Consider the following 13839-nt stretch of genomic DNA (forward strand, 5'->3'; position numbering starts at 1 on the left):
GCCAAGGCTGTAGCTGTCTACTACAGCCTAGGCCTGCGCAAGGCCAAGGCTTCTGTCTGGGCCTAGGCTTCATCAGTGGATTCCCCCGGACCGGGTAAGTGGGGACCAGGGAGATTCCTGGCCCTGGCATTTTTCCAGGTGGGAGGAATGGGTGGTGGGGATATGTGGCCTCAGGAGGGCCCATTTTTTTTTTTATTGTGTTTTTGGGTGTGTGTGTGTTCTTTTTTTTTTAATGTTTTATTTTGTTTTGGAAACTAAAGAAAATGAAATAAACATTAAACAAAATGAAATTTTGTAAAAACAAAACACCCCAATAACTAAATTTAAAAGTTAAACAAATTTTTACCCCTTTGCATCCCTAGTGCTCAATTTCTATTCTCTATTCCTGGGTCACAAAAGTACTCAAAATCCACACTAGCATATCCGGAAGTCTTTTATACATGGCTGGATAGGCAGCAGAAAGGGCTTTCAGTACAGCTTTCAGGGATCCAGTAACTCTTCTGCAACTGCCTTGCACTGTTTTGAATCTTGATACAACTTTTCTGCTAAGGGGCATCTAAAGCAGCTTCCAGCATGACACTGGAGACTCAGTAAAATGCTGACTGTTTGTTCACTGTGAAACTGTTCAAACTAAACAGGGAGTTCACTGTCCAAATATTTGCAAAGATTAGCAAATTTTGCAGCCTGTTTCCTCTCTCTTCCTCCTTGACTCTCTAAAACTGACTTCCCAGCAGGCCCAACTGTTTCAGAAAAAACTCCTCATCTATTGGTTCTTAAGTCAAGTGCTATGTAGCAGGGTGCACGAACATGATGCAATGATGAATTAAGGCAACCATGTTGGGGAGGTCTATAGTACAAGGTAGGCGGGTACTACACTTAGAACAGTACCCCCTAGGCTCCTACAGTCCTGCAACCATGGGAGAAATTGCTTCATTAGGCTGTTGCCACATAATTTACAAAGACTCTTCAGAATCAATAAGCCTGAAGTTCCCCTGCTGCCTAATTCAGTTATCTGACAGTGAACAGTGTCTGCAGGGCTGATTTGGTGTGTTCTGTCTCAATCGGGAACCACTGAGCTGCATGCTGATTGGCCTTCTTAACAGCCAGTCAGCATAGGCAGCACTGGATCAGACACTAGAACAAGACATGCTTAAAGAAACAAGTCTCTATAGGCTCATTATTCTCCATCGACAAGCAGGGCTAAATTAGCCATGACACATGGGGTGATGTCATCTGATTGTGCCAAATGGACCCTTCTGTCCTAGCTCATAGGGCTTTTGCTCCACTGAGCATTGCAGGAGCTCCTGCGAATATGCTGCTTTGTGAGCCCCTCGCCCTTTTTTTGTCCGAGCTTCTTCACGGGCACATTCTCTCTCTCTCTCTCTCTCTCTCTCTCCTGTTTGGTAATTCATGGTTTCCTTTTTGATCTTAACTCACTTCAAGTTGCTTCACTGCCTTGGCAGCCCCTCAACAGCACTTTTCAATGCTAAATAAAAAAAAAAGTTGGTACAAAAAAAATCTAATATGTCCAGCACCAAAAAGGCCATGCCCAGTGGCTTCAAGAACTGTGAATGTGGCCAGAAGATATCTATCACCAATGGGCACGATGTTTATTATAAATGCCTAGGAAGACAATGATGTGGCTAATTGCTATGATCATGATTGGATGTTACTGAGGTCCCAGAGGAACAGGGCTTGGAAGATGGAAGAACTTCACAGGTTGGTGAAAATATGGAGTCGTTCCTCCTTTTGGAGTGGGGTCTTCTCTGGCTTCCTCCTTGTCGAGTTGAGTAGTCCAGCAAAACTCCCCCTTCTATGGCACCAGTTTCAGATTTGCCATTCCATCAGTCAGGAAAAGCCCCACAGGCCCTTTTGCAGGCCCTGTGGGGCTCGTTAACATGTAAGAAAAAGTGTCATGTGTTAGAGCTGATAGCGCAGAGAACAGAGTCACTATGTCCCCATCGATCACCAGCCATTGTGCCGATAGGGACATAGGGCCCATTGAGCCTGGATTCAGCTGTTTGCTCCATCAATGCGTTCAGCGTAGGATTCATCGACACTTGCTCTCCAGCATAGTTGGAGTATTGGTCTCCAGCTCTGTCAGTGCACTCGATGCATTCAAGGGGGGAATGATCATCAAGAGGCCATGAGGGTGATTCATTACAGTACCTCCCTCCATCTCGATGTCCTTATCGCTGTCCCATTTCTTCTGGCGAGGATTTTGTCAGGAGATGCCAGATCAATACACTTGATGGTCTCCGTAAATCCACCAGTTCAGTTGACCAAGGGGGGAGCTCCTTCCTGGAGTACATTTGGAGCTTCTCCAGAGGATAAACTTATTCTGGTCTCGGAAGAGTATGCCTTTTCCCCCAACTCCTGAACAGAGGGCACAGCAACCCATAACCCAGGTAACAGAATTGGTAGACACCCTTTACCTTACTGGTAGCTAGTAACAAGGAGCCTTCAACCTTTCCTTTCCAGAGTAATGGATTTGTTTCCTCAAGGGGAAGCTCCTCTTGCCTCCACACTTTGGGTGCACCCATCAGAAGTCCCAGTGGTGGGATCTAGTCCCCACCTATCTTTCTCTGTGAAGGAATCTAGCCACTTTTGAGAAGGGAGCACAGGACACCACCGTTTGGCGTATGCTCTGGGAATAATCCCCTCTGAGACAACAGAGGACTGCACCCCGGTCGCCTTTATCATCATTGGGGTCATGGGTTGGTGTCCCTTTGCCTGTCAGGTCTGAGGAATAATACATGGGGATTCCCTACAACCTCCTATCTGATCTAGAAGAGAATTATTCACCACTACAAGACCTTTTGTACTCCAAATTCTTGGACAAACTGGGTAAGGCATTGGGACTCTATGTCTGCAAGGACAAGAACCCTCATATCAAGGTCTTTGGATTTCTCCTGATTCTGGAAACTCCATCCGAGCCTGCAACAATCTAGTTTCACTTGATCCTATGGGATTTACAAACAAGAATGTGGGAGAATCCGGCATCCTATCCTCTGGTAGCTAGGAAACTGGACCTTAAATTTAGAGTTCAGCAAACAGTAGGGTTTGGAGTAGTCCAGCTACCACACCAGTCAGTGGTAATGGAATTGGCACTGAAACAGACTAAGCAGACCAGGATCTTCTCTAACACCCCACCGGGCCAGGTCTCTAGACATGGATAATTTTGGAAAGAAGATTTTTTAGAGCTCAATGCAAAACACCTGCATTGCAGCCTACCAGTTCTGCATGGTGCAATATGTGCACAGTGGTATTGCCAAGCTGAAACAGAGAACAGGAAGGCTATCAGTGGGCTCTTCTGGATGTGAAGGAGTGTGTATGTCGCCATTTCTGCTCATTGTATGAGTCATTTGATAACGTAGCAAGATCTTCTTCAACAGCTGTTAGAGCTTGCTGGGTGGCTTGGTTGAAAGCCAGCAGCTTGTATGAGAATGTTCATAAGTTGGTCAGTGGGCCCTATTTGAGGGACAATCTCATCAGAGACAAGGTCAGGGCAATAGTCACCTAGATTAAGAAGCAACATACTGCTGTCTCGTGTCTCTCAGTGGAACCTGAACAGTTATCTTTTTCTTGGCATGTGGTTTAGTACAAAAACTTAATAAGGCCAGAGAAATATTTCACTAATAGCATAAGAAATACTCTTGACACACCTCTCACTGTAAAACGTGTGCAGTTGGAAGGTAGATAGATGGAGGCAGTGGAGAGAACAATCCCTCTTGCCCAAATCCTCTTTTCGGGACATCTGTCCTTCCTTTCTTCCCCTCCTCACCTTAAAGTTTGGGCTTCAGCAACAGAAGGCTAACAAAAATCAGCACAGGACTTCAGCAGCCCTTTCTCGTTGAAAGACTCTGTGGCGACCCACCCCTCCTCCAACATGGGCTTCCTTTTTCCAGGAAAACCCAAGTGAGGTGGTGGGGGCCCTGCAGGGTCTGTCAGAGTGGGAAGGCTGCTGAGGCCCTGTGCTGATTTGTCATCCTTGCACTAACCAGAGCCCATGGCAGAAAAGGGAAATGGTAGTGTGGCAGAAGATTTGGATTTAGGCTTAGGCAAAGATGATCTGGCGCTTATAAAAAAAAAAACCAAACAAAAACAACTTGGTGCCAGAGGCAGTTGCCTATGCCTAAATCCGGGCCTTCTTTCAAACTGTTAGTCTGCTTTCTTGAAGTTCCTCACCTGGAAAATAGTGTTCTGAACTTCCTAGTCATGATTACATTGGCTAGAAAAGTCAGTGAGTTACAAGCATTGGTCCATTACTCACCATACATTTAATTTTTCCACAACAAACTGGTGTCCATATTCACCTCAAATTCCTGCCAGTAGTAGTTTGGGCTTTTTATCTAAATCGAACCATCACATCGCTCACATTCTTTCCAAGACTTCATTCACATGAAGGGAGAAGGCTCTATATTCATTGGTCTACAAAAAGGCCTTGGCTTATCTGAAGAGAACTCAACCACATCATTAAGCTTCCAGCTTTTTGTCTCTTCTGATCCTAAAGACTGGGAATAGCGGTTGTCAAGCACACATTGTTCGACTGGCTAGCAGGCTGTATCGCACATTACTATGCTCTGGCTGGTCTCCAGATCACAGCCTGTATCAAGGCTCATCATCAAATAAGGGGCATGTCTATCTTAGTGGTTTTCCTAAGATCCATGTCCATTGAAAACATCTGCAAAGCAGCAACTTGGTCATCAAGTCACACCTTTACGTCCCATTATTGTCTGGATAATCTATCTAGAAGTAATGGCAACTTTGGGCAAGAGGTTTTGCACATCCTGTTCACCCAGAAGTCCACTGCCCATGGGGAGAGGGGGTTCAAGATGCTTTTTCAGTAACTACCCACTATGTGACTTCAGCTCGGGGTTCCCCACGTCATGGCTAATTCAGTTCTATTTGTGGATGGAAAAATACATTTTGCTTATCGTTAAGAGGGTTCATCAAAGACAGCAGAATGAATTAGCCCTGCTTCATATCCACCCTCTCCTTGGCGTGTCAACTACCTAGCTAAAGCTAAGCCCAGCAATTAAGGGGCTCACAAGGCAACATGCAAGTGGGAATTCCAGCACATTCTCAGTAGTGCAAAAGCTCTGTGATCTAGGAGAGAAGTGATTGTTTGACACCATTGAATGACATCATCCCATGCATCATGGCAAATTCAACTGCTGACTATGGAGAGTCCGGTTTATGATATGCTTTGGTATTGTGGAAGCCACCTGGGGTGAAGGTATAGAATTACCTGCTATCAATATTACCTTTGCTCTTATCCTAATTCCAATTGAGTTATGTTTTACAATTTTGACAATAATTTTACTACTTTTATATTTTTTATTTATATATACATGTATTTTTATATAGGATAGTATTCCCATTTTCCATTAAATATTGAATCTCCCTCCCCAGACAGTACTCCTGGGCAGCACAGGAAACCCTTGCTAGCTCTATGAAGTATAGCAGTGGTATTCATTCTCAGCTCTTGAGGGCTGCACACAGTTCAGGTTTTTAGGATATCCCTAATGAATATGCATATGAGAGATTTGCATGCACCTCCCTCTATTGTAGGGATGGCCAACTGTGGCTCTTGAGAGCCTCAAACAGGCCAGGTTTTCAGAATATCCACAGTGAATATGCATGAGATAGATTCGCATGCACTGCCTCCAGTGTATGCAGACCTGTCTCATGCATATTCATTGTGAACATCCTGCAAATCTGGCCTGTTTGTGGCTCCCGAGGACTGGGTGTGAAAACCACTGAACTAGAGGGATGTGCCTGCTCAGACTATCACTCTACTCACCTCTATTGTTTGAGGCTGCTGCAGCAACTATCTTCCTTCTCTCCTAGGCTCAAGCACATCATATTTGCAGTAAGCTATAGAGCAGTGGTTCTCATCCCTGTCCTGGGGACCCCCCAGCCAGTCGGGTTTTCATGATATCCACAATGAATATGCATGAGAGAAAATTTGCATGTTATGGAGGCAGTGCATGCAGATTTTCTCTCATGCATATTCATTGTGGCTGGGGGGTCCCCAGGACAGGGTTGGGAACCACTGCTATAGAGCCATAATGGGAGGGACTACATGCAGGACTCCCAGGGGCAGTGGCAAAAGGGAGCTAAGCAATTATTTAAAAACAATGTGAAAGGTTTTCAACGAAAAATAGACTTTTTTTTTTGCATCATGAGAAATGTGAAACTTTATGAAAATCGTATAATTTGCCACATAATTGCTGCAGAATTTTGAAAAATCTGCTGCAGGAAACTGGGGCTCTGTCTACAAATAGTAGCAAACCAGTGGATTTCAGCCATTTATTTTGTATTTGTTTGTAGTCATAGCAGACAGGTGGCAGTACTATTGTGCTATTGTATTTTGTTTTTGATTTTTTTTTTCAGGTTACACTGGACTTTGTGATGCATTTGAAAATAGGGATTTCCAGAAAATTGAAAGCCTGGATAAATATAGGATGCTTTTGAAAACTCTTGAGCCATCTATCAAAAACAACATAAAACCATCAGAAATGATTCCTCATCTAAAGAACTGCCTTCTAACCAGAGAATGTGAAGAGATTATACAGGTAACTAGAAATGAAATAGAAAGTTAAATTTGTTTCTGAACAAACAGGATTGTGTATTGGGCACAGCACAGGGACTGTTTTGGTTTCAGCTGTGTGACAGTGTATTGCAGAGGATGGATAAAGGTGTGCCAATATTGTTTTTTCTTGATTTGACTCTACTTTTGATGTGCTTAATCATGCCATTCTTATTGATAGACATAAATCTTTAGGTTAGGAAGGTGTAGTGATTCAATAGACAAGACGATTTTCTTGGAAACCTTGGCTGTAGTATGAGTTGAAGGGAAATGTTATACAGCTTTTAATTTGCCATGTTGTGTTAAAGTTCCTTCTCAAGGTTCTCCTTTGTCTCCTCTCCTTTTTAATATGTTTATGCTGTTGGGTGTGCTAGTAAATGCTGAGAACTAACAGCCAGTAAGAGAAAAATCTTTAGTCTTTATTATAAGATATCTCATAATAAGAGAAGTGCAGCTTACCAAACAATGGAGCATAAATGCAGCTAAGCTCTTCTGAGCATTATACTCAGTTAAATTTATACACCAATGGGCTAGTTTATTTGCATGTTTTCCATCTGGTTGCCATTATAATTTTATCTCATATATGCTACTAAGACTGGATTCATGTAAGTCATATGATTTCTTGTAAATTGAGCCCAGAAGGCAGAAGCAAAACTTAATACCGACCTTTAACGTACTAGTCGACCTTTAACATACTTTTTAGCATTTCATCAGCCTTGCCTATTCCTACAAGTCTGATCAGTGCAATCTCATTAGCAGTGATTCTTTACTACCACCAAACTAGTCTGGCTTCATAGAAAACCACCTCAAAGCACCCTTACAATGCAGCCATTGGGAAAGGTGATAGAAATATGATGGTTGAAAAGTTATGTATATGCGGATGACATCCATAGTGGTTGTTTCATGTGGCAAGGAAGAAGAATGATTTTAATTAAACTGAAAGAAAAACTGGTGATAAACTCACAGAAATCTAAAAATGTTTTAGTAGGTAATCAGGAGTCTGTGGCACAGCCTATTTTAGTAGATATATATTTCAGTTTAGTCAAGGTGTCTGCAATAATATAAAAACATTTAGGTAAGGCTAGGTGAAGACTTCAGTTTGGCAGCTCATAGTTCTCCAACAGTGAGAAATGCCAGGCCCAGCACTATCGGGTGTGCATACAGGGGTGGCACTCCTGAGGGGGTGGCAGCAGTGGAGCCACATTTTGTTGGGTCTGCGAACCATAGACACTGTTACAAGGGTTATGATGATTGCTCAGACCCTGCTGCTGCAGCTGGAGCTTATATCATCTATGGGATGAAGCCATCAGCAGATTTAAATTGCTCATACTGGATACAGATTCCTCCGAGCAGCATTTTTAAAATTTTCTGGTTCCTGCCACTGCCGCCACTGCACAGCCAATATGCTGAGAGTGGCAGAAGTGGGCCATATGCAGGGTGGTTTTGCTGTGTCAGCAAGAAGCAGAATTTAGGAATCTAAAAGTGGTCAACCTGCACGAACGGCTGCCGGAATAGAAAGAAGGAAGCCAATCAGATGAAGAAAGGGATGGGAGTGGGGTAGTGTCAGTCTAAACAGGGATGCTGGAGGAGAAAGGCAGCTGCAGCCTTGGGCTGGAGGATGAGAGAAGGAGCAGTGTCAGCCTCCAAGGGGTCAGTGTAGGAGGAAGGAAGCAGCAGCAGTTTGGGCCAAAAGAAGAGATGCAGGGCAGTGTGGCCTGCCTGGATCCTGAGGAGGTAGTTGTGCAGTTGGTGGAGAGGGGGGGGGGGGGGAGTAAACTTGGGGTTAAGCCTAGATGGAGGGAAGGTAAGAGAGTAAAGTGTGTGTGTGTGTGTGTGTGGGGGGGGGGGGTGATTGTATTTAGGGAAGGAAGGCAAGAGTGGAGGAGTTTGAGCCTGGGCAAGTGGTAGATAGCAAAAAGGGGAATTGAGCCTGAGAAGAGAGAAAATGGGGGGGGGGGGGGGTAGTCAAGCCTGGAAAAAAAAGGGAAAGAGCAAGCGGGGTGTGGGGGTGTGCACACGTAGGGAGTATGTGTGTGGACCAAGGTGTGCGTGTGTGCAGCCATGCATGCCACACCTTAGTCTGCACGCGACCTGGACCCTGTGGAATGGATGGAGAAGTGGGAGCCCATGCCTGGTGTGCCGGCCTTGCAATGTATTCAGAACTCACAGCGCTGGCATTTTCTGTATGCTGATCTCACGATGCACGAGATCGGCACTCAGGAGGTACCAGCCCCGAGAGTTTCAGACATGTTGCAGGTCTGGCAAACAAGAAAGAGCAATGGCATGAGTTTCTGCCCACCCTCTACTAGCTCATGCTCTTCAGCGATCTTCCCCATGGGCATGAAGAGAGAGAGATTACCAGTGGGGTCACCAGCGGTGCCTATCCTACAGGTAGCCAAAGAAAGGAAAGGGTGAAAGACAGCATATGTACTTGTGTGTGTGTGTGTGTGTGTGAGAGAGAGAGAGACCAACATCATGTGCATGTATGTGTGCCTTTCTCTTCCCCCCCCCCCCCAACTAATCCACAACAACCTCAGGGTGAGTGGAAATCAAATGTTCCCAGGTTTGAAGAGCAAGGAATTTTTAGAATCCTTATTAGTTTTAATTATTGGGTGGTGTTTGATATCTGCTGTTTTGAAATATTTTATTGGTGTTTAGGAAATGTTAATTAAAAATTCATATAAATATTTTTTTAGGAAGTTATTCTGTTTATCAGCTGTTTTTAAATATTTCTATTATTGTTTACTATTAGTGATTTGCATTCTTGATTTGTTTGTTTTATGAGGAATGGTGATGTTTCTGTTTTTCCATTGTTGCACTGCATAGAGTCTGGCTTATTGTGGTTTCAGGTTCAACTATTGTCTGCATATTTCTATTTATACTTGGTCTCTCTATTCTGTATTTGTTGAGGATCTATCTGTGTTGTACATGTGTGACCAAGGTGAGGTATTCTCCTAGTATGTATTATCTGTGTAAGGATCTATAACAGTTTGGCTTGTTCTGTTTTCCTAATTGGAGGTGTATTGATGTTTTAGGGCCTGGTATAATATTTGTGGTGGTGCTTTTTTGTAGATAGGGTTTTCACTGTTTTATTATGGGAGGTTTTTAATATTGTAATTCAGTTTACTCATGTCTTTCTGAGGGCCAAGCCCGCACCCAGCATACTTTAAAATAGTATATGTTCCATTTTTCAAGGTTTTCTGATTAGCACCACAGCAGTGCATGTAAATAATAATATAGAATATCCTTTACTTAGGACGACCAGATTTTTTGCATAGTGAGTGCCGACCCAAATAATCCACAAAAATCACCGACTGTACTCCCAATAATAAACAACATTCATATGATGCAACTTTAAAGGTGATGTTTGACTATCATATTAGGCATCATCATATAGTACTGCAGACTTTAGTACTCTGCCTTACTTATAATCATAGGTCAATTTTCAAAATATTTTTTCAAGAATTGTTTTTGCTTCTATAAACAGTCTTTCACCACTAAAATGACACTCTTTTCTCTTAATAATTGCAGTTATATATCCAACACCTTGACTTATCTATGAATAGTAGAAATCACTTTCTTGCCCAATTATACTTTGGTCTCATTACCAATGCTTGTTGTTGAAATCACTTTCTTGCCCATATATTCTGTGGTCACATTTACCATTGCCCGACACGGGGCCATGTTTCAGACAGCGAAGTCCTTTATCAAGGGCTCAACTCTACGTCGAAAAACATACTATATTAGAAAAATTGATTGTATAAATATTACAATACTTTTTCACAATTAGTCCTTGGAAAGTACTTACTATTAGGGCAACATCATGGTGTTTCTTAGCGTTCTTTCAAATTTTCACTTCCGGTCTTTCTCGGATCTCTCTTATACCAAACAAGGGTAGCTACGTCATGAATCACATGTCTATACAGCTTTTCATGTTAACCTAAGGAATACCACTCTATGGTGGTATTCAAACCTAATGGAGCTACAGTATTCAGGCGAAATATCCACTGCTGCTTTCTAAGGTTTAATAAATCATTTGGATCCCCACCTCGCGGATTTAAAGGAACTTGTTCCATGACACGCCATTGCAAATCTTGAAATCCATGTTTCTTCTCCAGACAATGTTGTACTATGGGTGCTAACAATTTGCCAGTGGAAATACAACTCCGGTGTTCTTTTAATCTTGTTCGAATAGTTCATTTCTTGCAACCAATATAGTACAAATTACAAGGGCACATTATTAAATAAATTACCCGCTTGGATGAACAATCAGTATGTTGTCTAGCTGCATACTTCTTTCCCTTAGCTGGCCCACAATGGGTAGATTCTAACACTTGGCTGCAAAAAGAACAGTGCTGACCTGGCCAATGGCCTTTAAGTCCATCCCACTTTGATCTGTTAATGATTGAAGAAATGAATGTGTAATTGCGTCCCCTATGTTCTTGCCCCAAGTATATGTAATTATTGGTGCATCTTCAAAAATGTTTTTATGTATTTGTAAAATGGACCAGTGATAACGAATCACAGACGCTACTGCGCCTGCTTTATCTGAAAAAGGTAAAGTACATACCAACCGGCTTTCTTCTTTATCAGGTGGGTTTTCTAAAAGTAACCACTGTCGTTCCGCATGATATGCTCATTTGAAAGCAGTCTTAATAAACTTTATAGGGATACCCCCAGAATAACAACCGTCATTGTAGATCCTCAGTTTGTTGCACAAATTCGTCTTTTGAATGACATAAACGTCTAAGACGCAGAAATTGACCCACGGGTATGTTTTTTCGAAGATGGTATGGGTAAAAGCTAGAGAAATGCAGTAGCGTATTTCCTTCACAAGGTTTTCTATACAGAGTTGTACTTAAACATCCTTCTGACTTACTGATGTGGATATCCAGAAAATTAATTGTGGTTGTATGAAATGAAATGGTGAACTGTAGAGTTTTATCTAATGTGTTTATCCACTGATGGAACGGTACCAAACTTTTTTCATCCGAATGCCATAAGAAAAATACATCATCTATGTATCTTGTCCAATGTGTCACATTAACAAATTGTGGAGCTCGATACAATAATTCTTCCTCAAACCATGATACATATAAATGTGACTATCAAATCATTGTTAGAACCTTTATCAACTTTTGTAGATGTGGTTGTTCAACCATTTGTAGCAGAAGCCCAGTCTTACTTGTATATATTACCTGACTGTGCAAACGGCGCTTCTCTGCTACAGGACACAAGGATACTACAAATAATTTAGTTGAGGCAAATATACATTTATTATTGCATATCCTTGGGAGACACAGACTGCCAGAACTTCAACACAGGGAAAGCACTACAGCCTGTCTCTCTCAGTATCTTGTAAGAACTGTTATTTTGTAGATTTAAACCATACAGAAAATGCCTGGGACGAGGATCACTTATGCAATATGACAGTGTAATAAGCTAATCTTCTCTAGCCTGAGAAATCCCCACCCACTTGAAAGGTCCTTTGTTTCTGGCCTTGCTTTTGTTGTCTCTTCTTCTTCAGATTCTTTGCTCTGTCAATAGGTCAATCATTTCATCTCCAAGGGGCAGGGAGAAACTCTGATTTCAGTTGGAGTCTCTTGGAGCCAGATAAGCAAAAGAATGCAGTTTCAGCCATCTGCCATCGATAACCTCCTGACCTTTAATTATAGGCTTTGCAGAGCCTAAAGGTCTTCGAGATATCTTCCAAATTCTTGAGTCTGAGGTCAGTTAAAGGTTCATTGTATACCAGCAGTTTCAGTTAAGGCAGACCGCAAAGGACTCTGGGACAAGCTGAGTGAGCCAAAGGCCTGAACCAAAGTCTTCATATATCATACTGTAAAGATACCAAACATATGATTAATATCTTAGTCTATACAGAATATTGAACATACAATTCTGGTCACATTAGATATTCAGGCGTTATATACTAATATACCCCAACAGGCGACATTGGATATATTAATAAAAACATTGAAGAGAAGAACACGCCCCATTGCATTCCCACTGAATTTTTGAAATCATTAGCTGAACTGGCACTTTGTGAAAATTTTTTCATTTTTCAAGATACATGGTATAAACAGAAAAGAGGCACAGCCATGGGAGCAACTATGGCTCCAAGCCTCGCAAATTTATATGTATCATGGTTTGAGGAAGAATTGTATCGAGCTCCACAATTTGGCTGCAAGTAGTCCAGAACATTGCAGCAAGGGTAGTGTTTAGTTGTCCCAAACATACTAGAATAAACCTTACGGTGGTTACCCATCCAAGCCTGGATATAGTTTAAATTATTTTCATCGAGTATTAAAGGAAAAGGGACTCCATTGCCTCAAGGATAAATTTAGATCGCATCTGAAATCAACTGTTCTCGAGTCAGGGGGCTTTGTTTGCTTGTTCATGATATGCATAGGCTCCACTGAGAAACAAGCTTTCTCTATAATATCTCCTTTTCATCGTAATAAACTTCTTTTAGAAGCTAGGTTGGAACAGAATTATCTTTCATTAGGGAAAAAGCTCAAGGGTTGGTAGGTGGTAGAGTAAAGCTTGACCAATTGCCCTATTTTAAGATTGGTCTTTTGGAAGGAGGCTAAGGTTCTTTGTAGATGGCAAGACCTGAGCTGGAGGGTTTTTGGGTGCTGAGTTTGAACATTTGTAGTTATTTTATGTCATATTTGTATTGTGGTGTTTCTTTTTATATAAGATGTATTTTCATGAAGCCTTGTTCACTGCTTTGGGTGATCTCTTTGAAACCAAGATTGCAGTATAAAAATGTTAAAATACTAAATAAATGTCCTGGAAATACAGGCCCTTAAAGTCTTCTTTTTACAGGCTTCATTCTTCCCGAATGTGTGTGCTGGACAGCCTCCTCTTTTTGACACACAAAATGTAAACAACTAAAAACGGATGAACCTCCTCCATCCTGGTTCAGATCTACCAATATTTGCTCAGGTAGTGAAAGTTCACATCAGGCTGGAGTGCAACTTTGTGGGTGGGGATAGGGGAAGGTTAGTATTTAGACTTCATTTATTTAATGATTTTATATACTGTCGTTCGAGGACCATCATAACAGTTTACATCATTTGTAAGTACAGAATAATAGAAAAAATGATACATTACAATATAGATAAACACAGAATAATAGAGAAAATAATACAATATAATATAGATACAATGTAATATGGGTTCAATACAAAATAGATATAAAAGAATAAAAGACAAAATAAAATAGAGCACTGGCCTAA

The 13839-nt window shown here is 41.8% G+C and overlaps 1 protein-coding gene across 1 annotated transcript in view; it reads left to right on the forward strand.

Moving 5' to 3' along the window:
* The window catches only part of DDX58 (DExD/H-box helicase 58), a 143994-nt gene that overhangs the window by 7543 nt on the left and 122612 nt on the right, over positions 1–13839 (forward strand). The window contains 1 exon segment of the mRNA XM_029615745.1: positions 6400–6581. Coding sequence (XP_029471605.1) covers positions 6400–6581 — 182 coding nt within the window.

This window comes from Rhinatrema bivittatum, chromosome 1 (genome assembly GCF_901001135.1).
Source record: "Rhinatrema bivittatum chromosome 1, aRhiBiv1.1, whole genome shotgun sequence".
Lineage (NCBI taxonomy): Eukaryota > Metazoa > Chordata > Amphibia > Gymnophiona > Rhinatrematidae > Rhinatrema > Rhinatrema bivittatum.